The sequence below is a fragment of the Cebus imitator genome, unplaced genomic scaffold (genome assembly GCF_001604975.1).
Source record: "Cebus imitator isolate Cc_AM_T3 unplaced genomic scaffold, Cebus_imitator-1.0 Scaffold688, whole genome shotgun sequence".
Classification (NCBI taxonomy): Eukaryota; Metazoa; Chordata; class Mammalia; order Primates; family Cebidae; genus Cebus; species Cebus imitator.
This window is the reverse complement of record NW_016108003.1, coordinates 515,914-540,539: the sequence shown is the minus strand read 5'-3', so window position 1 is coordinate 540,539 and position 24,626 is coordinate 515,914. Positions and strand designations below refer to the sequence as shown.

The window sequence follows — 24,626 nt, the reverse complement described above, 5'->3', positions numbered from 1 at the left end:
GATCGCACCATTGCACTCCAGCATGGGTAACAAGAGCGAAACTCCATCTCAAAAAAAAAAAAAAAAAGTTTTTTAGTGATGGGATCTCACTATGTTGTCTAGGCTGGAGTGCAGTGACTGTCCACAGGTGCAATTATAGAACACTACAGCCTCCAACTCCTGGGCCCAAGTGATCCTTCCATCTCAGCCTCTTGAGAGCTGAGACTTAGAGGTACATCCCACCATGCCCAGCAGTAACAAAGTATTTTAAAACTAAGACATGTACATTTTTTTGAATACATAATGCTGTTACATAATGGATTATAGTATAGTGAAAGCATAACTTTAACTTTTATATCCACTGGGAAACAAAAAATTTGCATGACTCTTTATTGGATTATTAGCTTTAATGCATTTGTCTGGGACCAAACCTGTCTGAGGTGTGCTGTACTTCATATATACATACAGTGGTAAAGTTTTCTTTTTCCAGAAAAGCTATTATTAAATTAGTAGTAAATCTAATAATTGCAGGGGTCTTACTAAGACATAGGATCTTATTGGCATGTGAATAAGCCCTTATGAACTATTTGTGTTGTTACTCATTTCTATTAATAATAGCCCCTAAAGAATCCATGTCCTTATAGGATATTCTGTAGCCTTCACAATGGCTACAACTACATGAGAGTGAGTGAGTGAATAAATGGATAAAAGAAGTTTATTTTGAATGTAGAAGTGCTCTGTCCTCATTGTTAAAAATAAACTTTATTTTTTAGGGCAGTTTTAGGTTCCTAGCAAAATTGAGAGCAAAGTATGGAGCATTCACGCATAACTCCCTGCTCACTCTGCCCTCCTGCCTGCAGCTCATCTTCCCATTATCCGCCACCAGAGTGGTATATTTGTTACACATGAACCTACATTGACACATTCTTATCACCCAAAGCCTATAGTTTACATTAGGGTTTATTCTTAGTGTTTAAACATTCTATGGGTTTGAGCAAATGCACAGCAGCATGCATATTATTATTTTAGTATTATACATAGTAGTCTTACTTTCCAAAACTGTTCTGTAATCTCCTATTCATCCCTTCCTTCTCCCTAGCTCCAGGTTATCACTGATCCTTTTACTGCGTCTTTAGTTTGGCCTTTTCCAGATGTCAAGTAGTTGGAATCATACTGTATATAGACTTTCAGATTGGCTGGTTTCACGTAGTATTAGGCATTTATTTCCTCCATGTATTTTCATTCCTTGATAGCTGGCTTCTTTATAGTCTTGAATAAAAATCCATTGTCTAGAAATACTGCAGTTAATTTGTCCATTTAACTATGGAAGGATATCGTGGTTGCTTCCAAACATCTTAGTGCACAATTTTGTGTGGAGATAATTTTCAACTCTTGGGTAAATAATAAGGAGCACACTTGCTGGATTGTATGTTAAGAGTGTGTTTGTTTTTGTAAAAAATGGCCAAAACGTCTTCCAAGTGGCTGTCCCATCTTCATCAACCGTGAATGACAGTTCCTGTTGCTCCAAAGCCTTGTCAGCAACTGGTGTTGTGTTCTGGATTTTGGCCATTCTAATTCGTGTGTAGTGATATTTCATTGTTAATTTGCATCTCGCTGATATGTGAAGCATTTTTTCATGTGCTTATTTTTTTTTATCTGTATATCTTTTTCTTTGGCTCATTTTAAAATCAGGTTGTTAGGTTTTTCATGATTGAGCTTTAAGATTTTTTTGTGTGTGTATTTTGGACAGTAGTCTTTTATCAGATCTGTCTTTTGTGAATATTTTCTTACAACCCTATGGCTTATCTATTCTCTTGACAGTGCCTTTTATAGATCAGAAGTTTTTAATTTGAATGAAATCCAGCATATCCATTGTTTATTTAATTCATAATGCTTTTGATATTGTTTCTGAAAAGCTGTCATCAAGCCTAACGCTATAGATATTTTCCTGTGTTATCTTCTAGGCATTTTACAGTACTGTATTTTATAATCTATTTTGAGTTAATTTTTATGAAGCATGTAAAGTCTGGGTCTAGTTTTGTTTTGTTTTTTTTTACATCAAGATATCTGGTTCTTTCAGTATCATTTGTTGAGAAGATTATCCATTCTCTATTGTTTTATTCTGACTCATTGTCAAAGATTAATTGACTATTTATATACATCTGTTTCTGTACTTTTATTCTGTTCTTTGATCTGTTTCTCTAGTCATTGGCTCATACCATGCTATCTTGATTACTGTAACTCTGTAGTAAGTTTTGAAGTTAGGTATGTCAGTCCTCCAACTTTGTTCTTCCTCAGTGTTGTGTTGGCTCTTCTTTGTCCTTTGTCTCTTCATATGAATGTTTGAATCAATTTGTTGTTATCCAGGAAATAACTTGGTGGGATTTTGAGTGGGATTGCACTGAATCTACAGACGAAGTTAGGAAGAACTGACATCTTGACAATATTGAGCTTTCCAATCCAGGAACCTGGAATATTTCTCTATTTCATTCAGTATTGATTTCTTTCAATAAACTAGAGATTTATAATTTTTCTCCTATAGATATTATATATACACACATATATAGAGATATGTCTGCATATGTATGTAGGTTTATACCTAAATATTTTATTTTTGGACATGTCAATGTAAATGCCATTGTGTTTTTAATTTCAGTTTCTATTATTTTGATTGCCTGGCATACAGGATAACAATTGATTTTTGTATAGTAACCGTGTATCTTACAATTTTGCTGTGAGTGCTTAGTTCCAGGAGTTTTTATTATCAACTTTTTCTGATTTTCTGTATAGACAGCCATGTCATCTGCAAGCAAAGACAGTTTTGTTTTTTTTCTTTTCTTCAGCATATATGTTACTTTTCCTTTTTGTCTTACAGCAGTAGAAAGGACTTCCAGTATGATGGTGAAAAAGAATGTAGGGGACATCCTTACCTTGCTCCTGATCTTAGTGGGAATGCTCGTAGTTTCTCAAAATTAAGATGTTAGCTGTGGATGTTTTGTAGATATTCTTAGCAAGTTGGGGAAGTTCCTCTTCATTTCTGGTTTACTGAGACTTTTTATCTTGAAAAGCTGTTGGATTTTGTCAAATGCTTTTTCTGCATCTGTTGATAAGATTATGTGATTTTTCTCCTTTAGCCTGTTGAAATGCTGAGTTAAACATATAATTGATTTTCTAATATTGATTTTGTATACCTCAGATAAATCCCATTTGGTTGTGGTATGTAATTATTTTTTACATTGTTACATTTAATTTGGTTATATTTTGTTGAGCCCTTTTACATTTTTGTTTATGAGAGATATTGCTGTGAGATTTCCTATTCTTGTTAATGCCTTTGTCTGGTTTTGGTTTTAGGATAATGCTGACCTCATACAATGAGTTAGAAAGTATTCTGTCTGCTTCTGCCTTCTGTAAAAGACTGTTGAGAATTGGTGTGATATCTTCCTTAAATGTTATGGTAGAGTTCACCTGTGAACACATCTGGGACTGGTGCTTTCTGTGTTGGAAGCTTATTAATTGTTGACTCAATTTCTTTAATAGACACAGGCCTATTCAAATAATTTATTTTTTTTCCATGTGAGTTTTAACAGATTGTGTTTTTCAGGGAATTGGACCATTACATTTAGCTTATCAAATTTATGGGCAGAGAGTTATACATATTATTTCTTCATTGTGCTTTTAGTGTCCAGATAGTCTGTCATGATATCCCCTTTCATTTCTGATATTAATTTCTATTCTTTTAAATTTGTTAAGGTGTGTTTTATGGTTCAGAATGTGGTCAATATTGGGGAATGTTACATGTGAGCTTGAGAAGAATGTGTGTTCTGCTGTCATTGCATGAGATAACCTATAGATGTCAATTATATCCAGTTGATTGATGGTGGTTTTGAGTACAACTGTGTCCTTACTAGTTTTCTGCTTGCTGGATCTGTCCATTTCTGATAAGGAAATGTTGAAGTCTCCATCTATAAGAGTGGATTAAGCTACTTCTCCTTGTAGTTCTATCAGGTTTTGCATTATATGTTTTGATGCTTTGTTGTTAGGTACATACACTTTAAGAATTATGTCTTCTTGGAGAATTGACCAGTCTATTATGTGATGTTCCTCTTTATTCTGCACAGCTTTCCTTGTTGTCAAGTCTGCTGTGTATGAAATTAATGTAGCTCCTCCTGCTTTCTTTTGATTAGTGTTAGCAGAGTGTCTTTCTCTACCCATTTACATTTTTATCTGTCTTTTTCTTCACATTAGTTTTTTTGTAGACAACATGTAGTTGGATCTTAGTTTTTGATCTGCTTCGACAATCCTAATTTGCTTCCAAAATGATTCATATATATTGCTTAGTGTCTTCTATATTCATTACTGTTCTTTTCTGTTTGTTGCTCATATTCTTTGTTCTGCTTTTGTATTTTGCTGTTTTTATCCCTTTTGGTTCCAAATGTACATTTTGTATGATTTTATTTTTTCTCTTTTGTTAGCATATCAGTTATGTTTCTCTTTTTACTTTTTAAGTGGTTGCTGTATAGTTTGCAGTATGTATTTACAACTAATCTACATCTACTTGCAAACAGTATACCACTTCACAGGTGGTGCAAGTACTTTATAGTAACAAATAATCCTAATTTTTTCCTCTTATTCCATGTATCATTGCTGTCATTCATTTCACTTATACATAAGCACATATAATCAAATACATGACAACTATTATTATTCTTTTAACAAGCTGTTATCTCTTAGATCAATTAAGAATAGGAAAATAAAAGCTTTTATTTCATCTTCAATTATCCCTCCTCTGATGCCTTTCTTTCTTTATCTAGATCTAAGCTTCTGAGCTCTATAATTTGCTCGTTCCCTAAAAAAACTTTAAGCATTTCCTGCAAGGCAGATATACTGGTAACAGATTTTCTCAATTTTTGCTTTTCTGAGCAAGGTTTTATTTCCCCTTTATTTTTTAAGGATCATTTTGTGGGGTACACAATTCTAGGTTGGTAGTTTTGCTGTCTCAGCACTTCAGATATTTTACTCTCTTCTTGCGTGCATGCTTTCTGGTAGAAAAATGGATATAATATTCTTTGCTTCTCTGTAGGTAAGATATCTTTTTCTCTGGCTTTTTTCAGAATTTGAAAAAATTAATGTTTTATGTAGTTTAAATATGATATACATACCTATAGGTTTTTGGCATTTATCCTACTTGATGTTGTCTGAGCCTCCTATATCTGTGGTTTGATGTCTGACATTAATTTGGGAAAAGTCTTAAGATGGTTTCTAATATATATATATTTTTTCTTTCTTATTCTTCTGGAATTCCTATTATGTATATGTTACAATTTTTGTAGCTATCCCATAGTTCTTAGATATTCTGTTTTCTTTGCTTTATTCTTTTTCGTCTTTACTTTTTAGATTTGGAGGTTTCCATTGAGAGAGCCTCAAGATCAGAAATTCTGTCCTCAGTTGTGTTCAGTCTATTAGTAAGCTCATTAAAAGCATTCTTCATTTCTGGTACCACGCTTTTCATCTGGTGCATTTAGTTTTTTTGCAGGGGGATCTTTGATTTTTCTATCTCTCTGCTTACATTGTTCATTGGTTCTTGCATATTGTCTATATTATCCATTATGGCCTCTAGCACATTAGTCATGGTTATTTTAAATTCCCAGTCTGTTAATTCCAGCATCCCTGCCTTATCCCTGTTTGGTTCTGATACTTGCTCTATCTCTTTAAGCTATGTATTTTGCCTTTTAGTCTCCGTTGTAGTTTTCTCTTGATAACCAGACATATATATGCGAGGTAAAAGGAAATAAAGTAAATAGGTCTTTAGTAATGTAGTGATAAGGTGTGGGGGGAGTAGAGTCATTCCACAATACTATAATTAGGTCTTAATCTCATAGTGAGCCTAGAACCTTCACAGGTGTTTCTCAGGATTTGGATTTTTTCTCTTTTTTACTTCCTTAGTTGGGATAGGATGGCTAGAATGGGCTAGAGTTGTCTATTTCCCTTCTCCTATAGGATCTTGGAGGTGGGTATTTCTCTCCTTCAGGCTGCTTAGGTTCTGATAAAACTCTGTTAGTTTAGACTCTGTTAAATGTGTTTTTTTCTGATGGCAGATCTTGTTAAGAATAGAATGCTCTGTTATTTTTCAAAATGCTTTTCCCCCCAACCCTGCTGTGAGCACAGGTGAGTTTTTTCTGATATTCACTATGAGAACTGATTGAGCTTCTGGAGCTAAAACTCATAAAGGTGTGGGGAACCTTTTTATGACTGGGTCCACCTAGAGTTTTTAATTTTCAGACTTGTCCATTCTCAGCCTCCAGCCATTCATCAACAATGATTCAGGTTTTCCTCCCCCAGCAATTTGCTATGGTGGTTTCTGTCTGTGGGTTTCTGCTTTGGTAAGTTGTGATTCTCTCTGTAGCTGCCTGTTGGTCTCTCCAACTTTGGGAGCAGCACTTTGCTCTGTGACATCAGTTCTTTTACAGAGCTCATAACAGTTGTTGGTTTTATAGTTTGTTCAGCTTTTTAGTCATTGTTAAGATGGAGTAGTGACTTCCAGGCTCCTTTCAGGCTGGACTATACATTTGCTTTCTATATTTTGAAGTATATTTTGTTGTGTGTTAATTGTTGATACTTCTTGAACTGCATGGTTGCCAAACTAAGTAATTTTCAATGCTATGGAGAGCTAGCTGTTCAATGTAATCTGTGATAAATTTATTTGGAAAGTATTATATCCTCTTGTTTTTAAAAACTATGGATTTTTTTCTTTGCCTTTTCTTAAAGTGAAACTCTCCCATGTTACTTTTGGAAGAATCATAGATCCAAGTTTGATTGGGGTTTGGCCTGACATACCAGGAGCAGTTCTGCAGAATGACAGTCTTGTTTAGACTTCTCTAAAACTGAAGTGGCCTCTCTCTTTGCTCCTTTGTACAGGGAACTACTAGTGGTCATTTCAGATCGGCTGGGACTTCTCCAAGCTCAAGTGACTACCTTCTTTTGTTCTGATGTGTACATAACTACTTCTCATCCTGAGGTTAACTTGGCTCCTGTTGCAGAGGAAGCTGAAGGTGAATGACAGTTTCTTTCCCTGAAATTTGCTGCCAATCTTGTTATCCTTTGGCGTTTCTAACTCTGATATGACACTCTCACCTAAATTGGCTGATGCTGATTTGTCCCTGAATGAGAATGGCAGTTTTGCTTCATTATTTTCTACATTCTTGGGCACATGCAAATTTTCCTGATTCTGCTGCTGCTACCCAACCATATTTCTGCCTTAGCATTAGTATTAAGCTCTTTTTTCATTTTTCTTTCAGGGAAAACTTATCCAAACCTACTGGCAGCTCTAGTCTAAATAAAATTTTTAGTTTTGTATTCTTTTTTTTACCAAGTGATAATCATTTGATTATTTTTGCCTAATAAATTGGTTTTGTTTTTCTTCCTCCTTTAAATTTTTTCCCTAGAAAAGTACACACATAGCCAGACAAGGTGGCTCACACCTGTAATCCCAACACACGTTGGAAGGCCAAGGCAGGCGGATCACAAGGTCAGGAGTTCGAGACCAGCCTGGCCAAGAGACCAGCCTGGCCAATATGGTAAAACCCTGTCTCTACCAAAAATACAAAAATTAGCCGGGCGTGGTGGTGGGCACTTGTGATCCCAGCTACTCTGGAGTTTGAGGCAAGAGAATTGCTTGAACCTAGGAGGTGGAGGTTGTAGTGAGCTGAAGTTTGCACCATTGCACTCCAGCTTGGGTTACAGAGCAAGACTCCGACTCAAAAAAAAAAAAAAAAGTACATGTGCTGTAACCAATCATTTGAAATGTAAGAAGTGTAGTTGCCTTTTTCTTTCAGTGTCATCTTTATTTTAAAAACACATTTGGTATGAAGTACAAGGAATAATGTTAGCATCTGTGTAACATGAAATAATTAGATTCACATTGTGAATAATAATGGGGAGAAGTGGTATCTGTGCTTATTACACATTCCCCCTAGAAAATACTGTGAAAAGTATGGTTTGCTATATTTTAGATACTCCATAATTACCGTGATGGATGTGAGTTGTTATGGTAACTGGGTTTCTCCCCTTCTATTAAATAACAGAATAAATGGTTGCTTGAGATGTGACTGAATTGTCAGCTTGCAAGCTAATGTTATCGTGATTGGAATCAGAGAGGTAGGAGAGAAGGACAGAGAGAGAGGGAAGGAAGGAGGAAAAGGAGAGGGTGGGGAGAGAATATTAAATTTCCAGAAAACACCTAAAAAAAGGTGAGTGTCATTTTACTTTAAAAAGTGTCCTCCCTTCTCTTCTTCTCACTGTCTGTCAGAGGACAAGTCTAACAGAAAATTATTTTGTCCTAATATGATTACTTTTGATAGAATACTGAAGCCCGTTATTTCTTGTATATAAATAATGGGATATTGAGTGGCTTTTGGGGTCTCTAATACCAATTGCAAATGGTTTTTCTTCTGGGAATGTGGAAACAATGTGTGTGTGTGTATGTGTATGTCTCATAAAGCTAAATGTCGTGGTTCAGTATTCTTCTGTGTGCCTGTGTAGCAACTGAAGTTAAATACATTTATTTGGATCACATTTACATGTGGCAAGTATGAAAAATGCCTTTATAAGATTGAGGTTTTAAAATTAATAGCAAGTACTTAGTTTATTTGTCAGTTTTTACATGCTACTCTGCCTATCACATCTAGTTTGACAATCAAAGAATGCCATCAGAAATTTGTTACATGATTTATAGTACTTAATGAAGGGCTGTTAAGAATGGATGTTTTCTTGTAGATGTAATAATCATATTCGTTAAGATCACTCAAGAAGTGGAATGCACTACCAAATTTTTGGACAAAGCATTCTAACAGTAAATTAACTAACTAGATGGATATATAGTCCCTTGTAGTAAAACATGTATGAGGAAACATGATTGCCTTTTCATTTTCTCTCCCATCATTGCCCTATAATTGCGAATTATGTTTCTAAGAACAATATTTCCTGTTGTGATAGTATTTCAAGTATACTTAATTAAAGCTTACATGATACAAATTTAAAAGTTTACAGAATTTCAGAATATAAAAATTACAGTATCTGCTTTAAAGATTTTGCTCCGTCCTTCAATGTTTATATCTGGAATTAAACCTTTCCTGGCTAGAACATTTTATACTTGCTTTTGTAAAATCTCAAATAACTATCTCCTTAACAACTCTGTCTCTATTTTTAAAAGGTTTTAAACTTTTGTGTTTCCAGAATGATTAAAAATTGAACACCATAATTTTCTACGACTAGTTGCTTATAGTAGTATGATTTTCACATGACAAGAATTTGTCTTAAAGAGAATACTACATATTTAATTCTGTTAAACTCAACAGGTACTTAATTGAACACTTATGTGCTAGACACTTTTACGGTTACCATGGGAGGGATTCCAGCATGAATAGGACATGACCTCTGCTCCTTAGGATAGTATGAGATGAAGATCTGAAGACAGAATCTGTGGAGTGTTATGGGAGTGGCACAGATGTACTCAAAATAAGGAGATGAGAGAAATTATTTCAGTAAGTAGAAATGAGTGGAAAATGACTCATTCAAGGCAGAGGAAGCAATGAGTGCAAAGGTCCTGTGAAGTATAAGACAAGCTTGGTAATCAGTTCATAATTCAATGCAGCTAGAATATAGGTTATATAAAAGAGAGGAACAAGACATCAGGTGGAGAAATTGGTTGAAGGTCTTGGCCAGCGGTTATTTCTTAAAGTAATACTAAAAGACTTTGAATATTATATGAAAGAGTTTGGGCTTTTTTCTTTAATGAACTGTCAAAGGTTTTTTGAAGGTTCTGAGTTAATGTATTAAAAGTAAGAGCAGGCCGGGCGCGGTGGCTCAAGCCTGTGATCCCAGCACTTTGGGAGGCCGAGGCAGGTGGATCACAAGGTCAAGAGATCGAGACCATCCTGGTCAAAATGGTGAAACCCCGTCTCTACTAAAAATACAAAAAATTAGCTGGGCATGGTGGCGCGTGCTTGTAATCCCAGCTACTCAGGAGGCTGAGGCAGGAGAATTGCCTGAACCCAGGAGGCGGAGGTTGCGGTGAGCCGAGATCGCGCCATTGCACTCCAGCCTGGTAACAAGAGCGAAACTCCGACTCAAAAAAAAAAAAAAAAAAAAAAAAAGTAAGAGCAGCACCATTGGTGATGTGTCAGGACAAGGAAAGATATTAAGCTGTGAAGAAATCAGTTAGGTGGCATCATAGTAATCTAGGCAGAAATCAGATAGGACTAAACCAATAAAGGAAAAAGTTGGGACATACATAATAAATATTTCAGAAGTAGATTCAAGAATTGAGTCTCAAGGCCAGGGAGATTCCCAAGATAAGTTAGGAATTTCAAGCCTGGTTAACTGAAATATTAATAGATAATATTGACAGAAACAGAAAAGATAACAGGAAGACTAGATTTTAAACGATGATGACAAATAAGTGTGCAAAGTCTGATAGATGGTGAGAGTTGAAAGTTTGAGAAGTACATGTTCTAAAACTTGTGAATTTTCAAACTAGGTATTTTAAATGTTATTTTTATTTGGGTATAATATGAGTACACTAGAGTTCTCCCATTTTACTGCCTAGTTCTATGAATTTTGGTAAGTGCACGCATTCCTCCAACCAGCACCATGGTCAAGATAAAAATTGTTCTACCACCCTCAAACATTTCCCCATGCTCCTTTGTAGTCAGTCGCTTTCCCTACCTGCATCTCCTGACAACCTCAAATGACCAAGAGGGCTGAACTCCAGGCTCCTAGCTCTTATCCTCACTTCATCTTGACAACTTTTGCTTCACTTTTTTGTCTTATATATTGACATTTTACTTCATGTTGCATTTGGGATAGGTTAGAAAAATTATATAATTAAACGTTTGAAAATCATCATTCTACTGTGTTAGTGATCCAGCTCTGTCTGAGCTGCCTTTATCTCTTTCCTGGATTGTGGATGTCGCCTCTGAGTAGGCTTCCTTGTGTTGACCTTTGCTGCCTATAATCTATTGTCAACAGAGCAGTCTGCATTGTCCTTTTACAATATAAATTAGATCATGTAATTTTTTTCCTCAAAACCTTATAATGGTTCTCTCTTTAGTAAGAATAAAAGCAAGTCTTGAACAGTGCCCTAAAAGGCCCTGAATTCTCTGGGTCGCCATTAATTCACTAACTTTTTCTCTTTCTGTTCTCTGTTTTGCTCATTTTGTCTATTCTAGTTAGACTGGCCTCCTTTCTCTTCCTCAAACAGGTCAGTTGTATGCCTGCCCAGGACCTTTGCCTTACCATTTTTTAAAAATTGAGATGGCATTCATATAACATAAAACAAACAGGATTTTGAAGTATACAATTCACTGGCATTTAGTACATATATAATGTTCCACAACTGTCATCTCTATTTGGAAATGTTAGTTGCAAAACATTTCATCTCCTCCAAATGAAACCATGTACCCATGAAACGGTCCTTTCTATTCCCCCCTACTAATCAGCTTTCCGTCTCTTTGGCTGTACCTATTCTGGATATTTCATAAAATGAAATTATATAATACGTGACCTTTTGTGCATGGCTTGTTTCACTTTGGCATAATGTTTTCAAGGTTCAGCCACAGTGTGTCAGTACTTCATTCTTTTTATGACTGAATAATATTTCATTATATGCATATCACATATTTTGTCCTTACAGTTTTTCATTGAGGGACATTTGCATTGTTTCTACCTTTTGGCTATTGTGAAAGTGCTACTGTGGACATCCATGTACAAGGATATGTTTGAATACCTGTTTTCAATTCTTTTGGGAAATTCCTAGGTGTGGAATTGCTCAGTCATATGGTGTTTCAATGTTTGACTTTCTGAGGAACCACCAAACTGCTTTCCATACCAGCGGAACCATTTTGTATTCCCACTAGCACTTACCTTGATCTGTACATCCTCACCTCCTCCAAGTTTTTGTCCATACTTCACCTTCTCTATGAGATCTACACTAATCACCCTGTTTAACCCTGTAAGCTGCTCCCATCCCTGCCCTCACATCATTAGCGTTCTTCTCTCCCAGGTGTATTCTCTTATCATGGTCTTTTTTGGGGGCACATGTGTAATGTTTCATTATAACTCACTGCCTCTTACACATGGAAACTTGACTGTTACTCTTCTGTACCTATAGGACCATTGATCTCAATGCTCCGTCAGATGGCTGTCATTGCATGAGTATGTGTAGTTAGTTTTAGAAAAAATAAATTTCACACATTCATTAAAACTGAGTGAAACTATGGTTGAGAACCCTACTTTATCATCTGCCAAATAACTAGGTTGCAACTTCATGATTTGAACTTATTTTGTTGATTGGGTTTTTTTCAAAAGCTTCTCACAAGTGTAGCAAATTGGACATAATTGTCACACTTTATAAACGCTAATTGAATTTATTTTTCACCGTAGCAATATTAGCCTAAAATATAGGCAATATAGGTGGCTATACAGTATATTAAATTGAAATAGCATTCTAAAATGTGTTTTGGTTAAAAATGGTCCAGGAAGTCCTTTTTGCCTGTGACAATGGGAATGTAAGGGCATGGCTTTCTTCAAGCTGTTTCTCTAAAGTCTCTCTTCATTACGGGAAAATGCAAGAAAGTGCGTTTTTAAAGAGATTTGTGCACAGCTGACTTCATAGAACACTAAGACTAGGGCATAGTCCCATAAAACATGGGGAGTTCAGGCTGCCATCTACGCTGAAGTGTTCTGCACTCCTGTACCCACCTTCAGCTGTGGTTGAAGCAGCAGGAAGAGGATTAGCTTCAACCTTGAGTTTATAACCTCATTTTAAATAGGTTTCCTGGCATGAATGTTTTCATGTTTAGAGGCTGAACGTTTGATTTGCTCATTTCCATCTGCATTTTTTTCATAATCCTTTCCTCTTTTAAACTCCAGTTTAAAAAGCAATTGTAAGGCCATTGTCTTCCACGCAAATTGCTCTTTTTGCGAATTTGCTGAGGCTTAGGGTATTTTCAGTAGTACAATGATTATTTGGCAAAAATTTAAAAATATTTTAAGATTTTTAAAGTAAGAGATAAACGCTTTGGTTGTGGTGATTGAGTATTGTTTCTGTTAAATCCACGTGTCAGAATAGGGCTTGAAGATAATTAATATATTTTATGAAAAGGGAACACAGCTGATAGGAAAAAGTTAAAGGTTGCCCACATTTTGGAAACAAAGAGCAGAGCCAAGACCTGATTAATGCCTCCCTAGCTGGAAATAGAGCCTAGGTTGTGGTTTGCTTCCTGGACAACAGGAGAAGAAGCAGGAGCTGGAGGACTCATTCCTTCAAGGATTTTTGTTGGTGAATTGAAACTCCCCTCACGCTGCTCGCTGAAGTACTTATACAGGAAAAGTCCTGTCTTTAAAATTTTAAGTTCATTTCATAGTTTGAGTATCTGTTTCATACTGTTTGAGATCCAATTTTTTTTTAAAGACAGCAATGCCATGAGAAGTAATAGATAGCAGTCAGAATTAATCTCTTTGTTCTCTTTATACCATGGATTCATCATAATTCTGCCTTATAGTCTATTTGTGTCCATTTCTGGGTCTCTCTCTAGGTGGAAAACTCTAAGCAGACACAGACTGATTGATAATCCTCTCATCTTTTTACAGTACCTTGTATGTACTAGGCCTTTACTAAGACTGGGATTAAAGAACATAACAGAGGCAATGGGAACCAACTATATTCAGAAAGGCTATTGTCTTCTTCCCTATCACAAGGCACTTGAGAATATTAATTTGTATAATACAGTAAAATGTTCTTAAACACTGTCAGGATTCTGGTGTAATTACATGCAAATTTTTTTTCCTCTTCTTTTTTTTTTTTTTTGCTCTACAGCACACGAACTAAAGTTTTAGCTGTTTGACTTTCGATGTGTTACAGGCATCATGAAATGTGATGCACTGTGACCGTTTTTCTTGTTTGATCTCTCTTTAACAGAAGCAGACCTTGGGAAGATTTGTTGCAAGATAGCTGTATACTAATAGGTAGAAACAGAAATGGCTATGAAAACCAGATGTTTTGCCTGGGCCTCTGTTGAGAAACAGGGTTTCCATGTTGGCATGTATAATTTTTCTCTTGTTTACCCACACTGATTAAAGGCCATTTATCTAGTGGTGTGTACAATTACTGTGTGCTGTACTCATTTGCATGCTCTTACCACTGTGGTTTCTATAAAACATGATATTTCTGTTGGCAGTATAAGTTTATTACTTCAGAATGGTCATATTGGAAATACAGGATATGAGAATATTTATTTTTATTTAAAATTACTAGGGGGATTTTTTAGACAATGCCTAGTTTCCTGACATTGGCAAGAGGCCTTACAGAGTTTCCCCCTAATCTTCAAGGACAGATTTGTATGACATGTACATTTTAACTTGTTATTGTAGGATCGTATTTGCTTCAATTTACAAAATTCTAGGCTTACTTTGCCTTCACAAAACTCCAAACTCTTCTACTTAGGAATATCCAAAAGATATTATTTGTGGTTCTGATCCTAGACTGATTTGGCTTGTTTTCAGAACCTAAACCACTTAAATAAAGGAAAAGAAAGAATTGATGATATAGTTTTAATTTTATTCTGTTTTAATATTGTGTAATCTAACATGCCATGGCACATTTTTCCCACAGGTTCATATCCAGCTTTCAGAGTGGCACCGTGCGATTTTTCTTCCGCAGGCCTGGCTTGCGTATATGAATCGAGCTTATCATGCAGTTTTACAGGTAATGAAACCACAGGTTAGGTTTGCTTTGAGGAAGTGTTTCCTTATCTCACATTTTACCGAAAATGTGTATTTAATATAAAAGCACTTGGGAAAGAAGCACTACTAAAAATGTGATGGTTATTTTTACTCATAAAAGAATGTGAGGCATATATATATATATATATATATGCATTGCTGCACTTAAGGTTAAACGTTGATGCCCCCCAAATCTGTGTCTCCCATCCAGAGCTCCTTCCTGTGTGCCACTCTCCTCAGCCCTGCTGCCTTCTGGATATTCCCACTTGGCTGCCCCATAGCACCTGACTTGAGTGCATCCCAAACTGAGCTCATCTTCTTCCGTTATATACACCTGTGCTTCCTCATGCTGGACTTGCTTACATCCCCAGCCTGATCTCTTAACCCTTCCCCCAGATTTTTGTTTCAGCCTTGTTAAATTTCTTTGTTTTCCTAAACTCAAATGTCTTTTAGAACCTCTTAGCTTTTACACACACTATTTTTTCTGTCTCTGACCCTGCCATTCCCTCTTTACCCACCTAATTTCTACTTGTTCTTTACCCACCTGATTTATACTTGTTCTTTAAATCAGTTTATCTGGGGAGGCACTGTGTGCCTTACTCCTCCCTCTACTGGATTATATGCCCTTGTTGTGTACTTTCTTAGTATTGAGCTTCCCTTTTTAAAGCCCTATGTTAGTTATTTTTTAGGAACCTCCAGTTGTCTCTGTGCTCCTAAGGGTAGGAACTCTGTTGTCTCTGGCCCCAGACATAAGTGTATAAACATACAAGGTGCTCACTAAATGAATGAGATATATTCAATTTGACTTTATTTGATCCAGTAATATTATAAGTTATAGTTTGTGAATTTTGAAAATTAGAAGTTATTTTTAATCAGTTGGGGAATATACAGCTAACAATATAAGAAAACAACTAGCTTAATTGTTTTTCCTAGCTTAAAATTGATTAAGAATAATGGAAAAAATCTGATACTACTTAAGGAATTTATGTACCAGAATAAGATTTTCATGGAGGCTGAGAAGTGGGATATTGTGGTTAGAGATAATAGCTGGCTAACAAAATGATGGGGGCAGTGAGAATGGGGCGTAGGATGGGGTGAGAGGAATGACTGGGCAATGGTGTTCTAATCTCAAAGCTTTTTTGCAGCTCATCTTATTGATCCTAGAACTTACAAAACACTAATATATCTTCATAGTTTCTGATTCATTAGAAATGAATAGGGACCGGGAGTCTTCATGTTTTACAAGCTGCCAGATGACTGAAATCCACTAGTCTACCAGCCAAACTTAGAGCAAACCGTTTTAGAAGATCCCCTACATATACTGTAATCTACATTTTAAAGACGTTCCTTTGGAACTATCATTTTCTTTTTCTTATTGTTTTCTTACCCAGTTTTTATCTTCAGCAGCATCTGGGCACCCAGCATGTTTTGGATAAATGCATGAGTGAATGAATGAATGACTCATGTCTCTATATTTCTTTAACATGGTTAAACACACCCTTAGCCAATTACAGTTTTTAGTGAAGAAGCATAAGATTGCAAGTCAGAGTATGGAATTTTTCTCATATTCACTTTTCCCCAAGTTATTTTGAATTTTTTCCTCAGCAAACATTTATGGAACATGTTTTATTGGGTAGGTCCTATGCTGAGTATGTGGGATACCAAGGACACTCCTTCCTCCCAATGAGCTCCCAGTTCAGTGAGGGAGCCTACCGTGCCTACTAGCAATTCCAGTACAGCATCTTTCATGTGTTAATAAAGGATGTTCAAAATGCGATGGGCACCTGGAGAAAGGGACGAATAGCTCCTCCTCCTGCAGAATGAAATGAGAATTCTATTTAGCTCTCAGTGTAAGAAAAGCTAAATTGAATAGGATTCTAGTATAATTCTGCATATGACTTGCAATTGATTAAAAAAAAGCAATGATTTTTTTAAATAAGAGCTATGGTTTGTTGAGTAACTAGTGTGTGTCCAATACTTAACATATATTATTTTAATTAATCTATACAGAAACCCTTTGAAGTGGATGTATGAACCCCATGTATAATGGGATTATAGCTGGGGAAGGCAGGGTTAGCTAGGAAAGCAAAGCAAACAGCTCAGAACCCAACAGGCACTAAATGAAAGTACGGGAACTTACCCTGGATTTGTCTGACTCCAGACCCTTAGCCTTTTCCACTGTGCCATGTATTTTCCCTAACATTGTTATTAATTGTTATAATAAATAATGTGAATTTGTTTAATATTTTAAAGGGCAGATCTATTTGATCTATGAAAAATCTCCAGATTTTTCATAAGTTTTAGCACTGCAGGTCAGTTATTCCGCTATTAAGGTGATGATTTATATCTTTATCATTTAAAATCTCTTTACTTTGGATTTCTAGAAAGTCCAGTTCCATTGAGAATCGGTGACAAAAGAAGAGAAAGTAAAAGGATGGATTAAAATAAGATTTGCAGTATTAAAAGTACAGCAATGTGTTTTAGGCTATCACTATTACTTGAAAGTACACTGATGCTTTTATGCTTAAACAAGTTTTTTAAATGAGTCCACACACTTAAAAAGAGTTTATGATGTCTTAGAATAATTGGAGCAACTGCCAGACTCCTTGTCTATATCAAGAATTTCTGTCCTAGAAGACACTTTTTCTGTACAAGAATTACTTCCATCTGGTGCTAGACATACTTTTTAGCATTAAACTAGAGGATCATTTAGAGAAGCCATGTTTTATTCAGTTAAGCCTAGGAAACACACTAAAAGGTACGTTCTCTATTACTTCCTGGAGGCTAATTGGGATGTGAGTAAGTCTGAGATCTGAACACTACCAGTAGCTTCTGCTTAGATGTCTGCTTCAAGTCTTGCCTAATTTTTCCACAGGAACTTGGAGTTTTTAACTATAAGCATTTCAAAGTGGTTGACATGGAGAGATATTTAGATATGTTCTCATTAAGATGAAAAATGTAGACAGAAGCCAATTGATGGTACAGAGGCCATTTCGGTTAGGAGCCTTCTGCAGTCTTTATCTTGTTACCCTTCTGGGATGCTACGGAGGTTAAGGTCTCCAGCCTTTGTGAAAAGGGCTCTTTGGAATTGTGAATATGACCTCAAACAGGAGAGAGGTATGAAAGCACATCGCCTGTAGAGATTTTTCCTGAATTGGCCAGGTAGTTGCCAAATAGTCTGAAATCGGAGCCCAGGTCAGGAACTGCAGCTTCCAGTAAGTTATTCTGTGACAATTTCTACTTTTTTTTTTCTCCTTTTTTGTGTGTGTATGTTTGTTTTGTTTTAAATGTATAGGAAGCTAGGTGAAATTGCTTACTATAATCAGCAAGTTCTTATGGTATACGCTAGAGAAAAAAAATCAGAGGGGATAGCTAGATTAATCACTGGAATCTACAGGCAATCCAAAAACCTTGGTTCAGGTGATCACTTTAGCCATTTTGTTCCCAATAAGTGTTTTCCACTCTTAACCAAAAATGTTAATCAGAAAGCAGAGATGACTGAGTTGAATGCTGCTGGATCTCTCTATTACCAATAAGTCAAGAACTGGAAGGCAACATGGATCTGAGTAAAAAGCCCAACATAGATTGAAGGGCAGGGATTAGGGAGACATTCCAGAAATGGGGAAAGAAAAGAACAGAGACTCAGAGAAAAAAAAAACACCATGAAAACTACTTAGTCACAATAGAATGGTTGTGCTGGTTTATGACTGCAGGGAAGATTAGAATGGTAGGCCTTCTTAAGAAGGTACGTGTATTCTAGGTTTCTTGTGTTTTATTTTTAAACGGATTTTAGCCTTTTAATTTCTTGTTCTTTGTCTTTTTTTGGAAAACCGTTTTAGGAAATGTTTTAGGAGTAAAGAGGAATAATTTAAGAAGCATAACTGAGACAGGCAATAAAAATTATGTTATACTGTGTTTTGCCTGGACTCCTGGGAGGCCAATATTAATATCTTTGTAGTTTCCAAGAGACAGAGGTAGAATGAAAAGGCCAGAATTCTATATTTGAAAGTGGGGAATGAGGATGGATATGATAGAAGCAAACAAACTGTGAAGGATGTGAATAGAGTGTCCCTTACATCTCAGAGTGCCTGCACTGGTGAGCCCCAGAGTACGGTGAGTCAGGAACTGACTTGAATACACAAACTCTGTAGACTGATAAATAGTCCTTGCCCTCACAGGGTTAGTAACTGAGAAGTACAAGGCCATATAACTTTATAGTCTGGATACTACATTTTTGGAACCTCTTACTTCATGAGATTATACAGATAAAAATATGAATTATTTCAGGAGATATTTAGATAAATTCATGAAAGACGGCTTTATAAAAAAATAAGAGGGTGATAGAGATCTTTGGTTATTGACAACAAATCTGGTAATGGTAGCTATTATTTGTTATTAGGTACTGTGTTCAATAGACACTTTTTTTTTTTTTTTTACTTTATTTTATGTGATGCTTTAATACCATGAGATATTTGTTGGCCACATTTTACAAATGAGGAAACTGAAGCTTAGAGAAGTGAAGTAACTTGCCTAAATGTACACAGCCAGTAAGTGTAAATGGCATTAGGCTGAGGCGTTCTGAGCCCACATCCTAAACTCTTCAATATGTATCACTTTTCTGAGTATGGAGAGATATAAACTTTTCTTCTATAGAATGTATCTCAATATATTAGTAAACAGTCTCATTAGTAAACAATGAAATAACATTAAAACCATCATAAAAACCATTTCATATCCACCAAAATGATAAAAATCAAAAGCCTGCAAATTCCAAATGCTGATGAGAATGTGAAGTAACCAGAACTCTTGTTTACTGCTTGTGAGTTGTAAACTGGGCCATCTGCTTCCAATAATGGTTGGGCATTACACTGCTGAATTCTTGTCCAAGTTGGGGCCCATCAACAAATTAGTATTTTAATTACATTTAGATAATGTAATTGGTGATGGAGTAGAGGGGGAAGTATCTAATTAAAATAATTCTGAGTAAGAAAATGGAAAAGATAATACATATTTAAAGGACTTGGACTTAAAGGTACAATTTTAGCTGTATTTTTATCACAAGGTAGAAGTTGGGAATTATGGTATCTATTTGTATAAGTTCACTCAAGAAATAGAAGTGTAATGTGGAGCTGTTGGAGAATAGCTTAAGTTGTATCGTACCTGAATCTTAAGTGGTGTATACTTTATCCAACTTGTTTTCTCCTTTTCTGTTATAATACTGGTATATGGCCTCCAATCTTGGTATATTTTGATGTTAGCTAAAATTTTCAGTTGCTAACAAAGGCAGATTCACTAGCATGTAGGAGATTTGATAAATGGGGCCACTGAAATTGAAATTCAATTAGGTAGGTATCCCAAAATGAAATTTTCTGCACTACATTTGCCAAACATACAGCTTTTCTAGGATGTTACCTCTAGTGAATGTAAAAAGCCTTAGCATTGATGTGATTTCTCCTCACACATCCTCTTTCATAATCTAATATTCTATCAGGAACGCTTAAGGCCAAATGGGAAAGGATATATCTGTGTTTTCCAAAGAAATTTTAACATCACTTCAGCCGTCGAGTTTGCATGCTGATTTATTCTATGATTGTTTGCAGGGAAGACTAGGAGAGCTGGAATTGCAGTTAAAACATGGAAAAGAAGGACCTGAGGAGGTGCAGTACAAAAAAAGCACAGCCTGGCTCTGGTAAGGGTTGGTGTTCAGATGCTCATTATTTGTCATGGGAAGTGAGCTATGAGGGGAAAGGTAACTACTTTAAAGGGTGTAAGATTGGTGGGAGTAACTTCTGTATGAGCCTGAAGGGGAACAAGATGTGTTTTTTTTTTTTTTTTAAACCCATTCCCTAGATATAAGATGGAGAGCTTTATTTATAAATTACACACACACACACTCTAAAACAATATGGAAACAGTTTGTTTTTTCCCTTTTCCACCTGTAACTGATTATTTTATATGCTTTTGAATGAAAAATTCTGTTTTTCCCACTCCATTCATTGCTTTCCTACCTCACATGTAGTCAAGGATTACTTCTGCCCTCCTCTGCTCCCCTCTCCCCCAAGACATAATTATTAAGAGCAACTTTACCATGTCATGGCTTTAATTTCTTGGGCAGACATTTTCTAGGGAACTCCCACTATGTTACCTACAAATACATAAGTGCTCGCTCATTAAAAGCAGCTTAAAGTGTTACATGGGTGGAGAAGAACACCCTATTGGATTTGTGTTTCACCAGCCTAAGTGTAAGTATAAAGTGCCTCAAGTAACCAAAGGTTGCTTTAATCTAAAAATCTGGCCAAAGGTTATTTGATTATAGGTTTTCATTGACTGACAATTGGCTCATGTAGAAAAGCAGAAATTGTGTGTTTGATTAATTGTATTCTAAATTAATTTTCTAGATTTATTAAAAAATAGCAATGAAGTTTAAAACGTTATGATACTGGATTCAGGATTAGAGGGTTTTGCTTCCTATTTGCTATTTTGCATCTATTTTTAATTTTATCATCTGAAAGCAATAATTGGTGAGAGTAGTATATTTGCTAAGTTCTTTAAAATACATAGAGAGACCTATGGATATATATTCCTGGTGAAACTCATGGGCCATGTATATATGATTATAAAGGAGATAAGTCCCTAGAAATTTCTTAAGAATTATAGGCCGGATGCAGTGGTTCATTCCTGTAGTCCCAGCACTTTGGGAGGCCAAGGCAGGTGGATCATTTGAGCCCAGGAGTTCAAGACCAGCCTGGGCAACATGGAGGAATCCTGTCTTTCAGAAAAAAAAAAAAAAAACAGAATAATATAGTTAAATCTGCAGTAACTGATAAGCTACCTTGAAGTGAGCTCTTCAGCATCCCTACTCAATTGAAACACAATCCCAAAGTGAAGTCAAGTCATCACTTGATTTATTATTTCAAAAAGTGTTTATTGTTTGTCATATACCAGGTACTGTTCTAAGCACAGAAGAACAGCATTGAACAAAGCCCCTTCTTTGTCCTTCCAAAGTTAAAACTTGAGTAGATGGAAATGTATAATAAGCAAAGAAACATAGGGAATATGATAGAAATTGATTCATGGAAGAAAAATAAAACATGATGGAGTAGAGAATGAATGAGGCTTGGGGGAGGTTGCAGGGTGGCATTACCCTTTTCTGTAGGGTGTTCAGGAGTCTCTTTAATAATATGACATTTGAATGAGACCTGAAAGAAGTGGTGTTGTGAGCCAAGCTGATATCTGGAGAAGAGCGTTCTAGGAAAAAGAAACAGTGAATTCTTCATAGGCCCTGGATGTGTACCTGGCAATGCCTGTGTGGCGTGGATGAGAGCAAGGATGGAAGTAGTAGACATAAGAGCAGAGAAGTTTGGGAGATCACAGGGTGGAGAATCTTTGTTGACACGAAGAGGACTTTGTGAGTAAGGTGGAGAAATATTGGCAGATCTTAATCAGAGGATCTGACTCATGATTTAAAATTTAGCTGTTATGAAAATATACTCTGGGGGCCATTGTTAGGAGTCTGTTGTAATAATTTAGGCAAGAGATAATCGTTTTAGATTAGGATATTACTGGTGGACAATTAAATTGATTTTGATTCTATTTTAAGGCAGATATATGTTTTAAATGCTAATAATTGAAATGAACAATGTGAAAGAAAGAAAGATAACCCAAGATTTTAACTCTAAACGAAAGCATGCCATTTCCATTTAAGACAAGGAAGACTAGAGCAAAGCAGGTCTGCGTAGGGTAGGAATCAGGTTTCGGACTTGGGCCTGAGATGCCTCATTAGCCTCCAGTTAAAAATAGCAAACAGGTTGTTGACTAGTCTAGAGTTCTAAGGAGAGCTCAGTGCTAGAGAGATGAGTTTAGGAAATGTCAACATATTGATAGCATTTAAATTCATGATGCTGGATGAGGTCACTTAGGGATTGAGTAACGAAAGAGAGTTCCAAAGAATGAGGCCTGGCTCTATGTTTAGGGGTGGGGAAGATGAAGAGGGAACCTATAAAGCAGATGGAAAATTAGTTATCCATGATGTAGGAAGAGAACAAAAAGAGAGTAAAATCTTAAAAGCCAAGGAAAGAAGGCCTTATACGAAAGGAGCAACCAACTGTGTCAAATGCTGCTGATAGGCAGCGAAGATAGGGACTGAGAATTGAGCGTTAGATTCAGTCTCCTGAAAGTAATTGGTGATCATGACAGGAGCTGTTTTGGTAGAGTTGCTGAGGTAAAAGCCAGGTTATAGAAGGACCTAGAGAGTGGAAGGAAGTAACTAGGGTCATCAAGCATAAATAATCTTTTACAGGAGTTTTCATGTGTAACAGACCAAGACATGGGGCAACAGCTGGAGGGCTTGTTCTTCTTTCATCTTTTAGAGGGTGGATATTACAGTATGTTCACATGCTAAGGGGAGTAATACAAGTAGACATGGAAAAATTGGTGATGCAGCAGAGAGGAGGGAGTAGAGAGGGAGCTCTAGTGTACAAGTGGAAGGTTTGACCTTAGACATAAGTATACATAGGTCATCATTTGTAAATATTCCATATTGACCCATGAACTATTACTTTGAATGGACTATATTCCATTTAGGAATACAGAAATTAGATAATATATTTTAGAGAAATTTACAGTCAAATGCTTTTAAAAAATACAAGATTAAAGTCTATAGGATGTGTTGCACCTGTCTGAAAAACTTGGCTCTTAAGATTGACTCATTCTCAGAGTGCTGAATAGCTAAGAGTTTATTATATATCAAATGCAAATATTTATGAATGTCAATATAATTTATATTTAAATACAACTTTATAATATCTATAAAACCTTTGAATTTATAAAATTCAAAGTGTATATTGAAAATGATCCATTTAAAAAAGTAAATTTTACAGCCAGTGGTTGTTTTTTACTTTATCTTGAAAATTCTATGTTTAATTAAAAAATTAGGGCCTATAAATATTTGAATTGTGCATACCTTCTGTCCAACCCACAAGTATAATTGTTTTATTTTGGTTTTCCCATGATGATAGAACCAAAGTTTGAAATTGCATTTTCTATACACACATAGCAACTGTTTCATATATGCAATTTGGAAATTGGAAAATGATGTTTTGGTGAGCTCACATGTAAAAAAGAGAGAATTTCTTAGTCATTTTGGGCTTCTAAATACCACCACATTGAAAGGGTTAGGATTTCAATATATGAATTTGGTGGGGGATGCAAACATTCAGTCCATCGAAGAGAGTAACCTAATGGATACTTGTATATAATGGATACTCCATCAGAGATGATACTGTTAGTACATGCCCCCTCAATTACACATTCACCTCCTCCCTACCTCTACTCAGTGATGTCATGAACAGAAAGGTGAAGCTGTCTTTGAAGCAAAGCCCTTATTACAGTTCTTTCACCTTACTCTAAAATTCTACTTGTATAGTTTTAAGATCAGGAGTCATTGCTGGAGGTTCTTATTAATTGATGAAAAAGGGAAAGGAATGAGTTCTTGTTCTAACATAAACTCATATTTGTTTTCCATCTTTATTTCAGGATTAGAGACATGCTGACTGATGAGATCACCAAGACAGCTGCAAAGTAAGATCCATTTAGTCTCTTATCAGACATTTCTTATAAATACATTTTCCTTGCAGGTACAAACATTTCCTCCTTTTAGGGCATTTCATAACTTTAAGGATTTTAGAGTACTTTTAAATTATTTTTAAAAAATTAATTGTTACCCTTTCTTATGATAGGTGAATTCTTACTACATGTCTTTTTGTGAAAATACATAGGGATTGGTACCAGATATAACTTTTATATCAGGACTCACTGAAGTTGAGCCCTTGCTGTATACCTAACAAATGACATGTGCTTTTAAAGGATTG

General features: G+C 35.9%; 1 protein-coding gene across 2 annotated transcripts in view; it reads left to right on the top strand.

Moving 5' to 3' along the window:
* The window catches only part of LOC108296171 (focadhesin), a 233,412-nt gene that overhangs the window by 137,698 nt on the left and 71,088 nt on the right, over nucleotides 1-24,626 (top strand). For both annotated transcript variants that reach the window (XM_017518577.2, XM_037734927.1), the window contains exons 18-20: nucleotides 14,648-14,740; nucleotides 20,358-20,446; nucleotides 24,292-24,336. In XM_017518577.2, coding sequence (XP_017374066.1) covers nucleotides 14,648-14,740; nucleotides 20,358-20,446; nucleotides 24,292-24,336 — 227 coding nt within the window. The remainder of the gene's footprint in view (nucleotides 1-14,647; nucleotides 14,741-20,357; nucleotides 20,447-24,291; nucleotides 24,337-24,626) is intronic.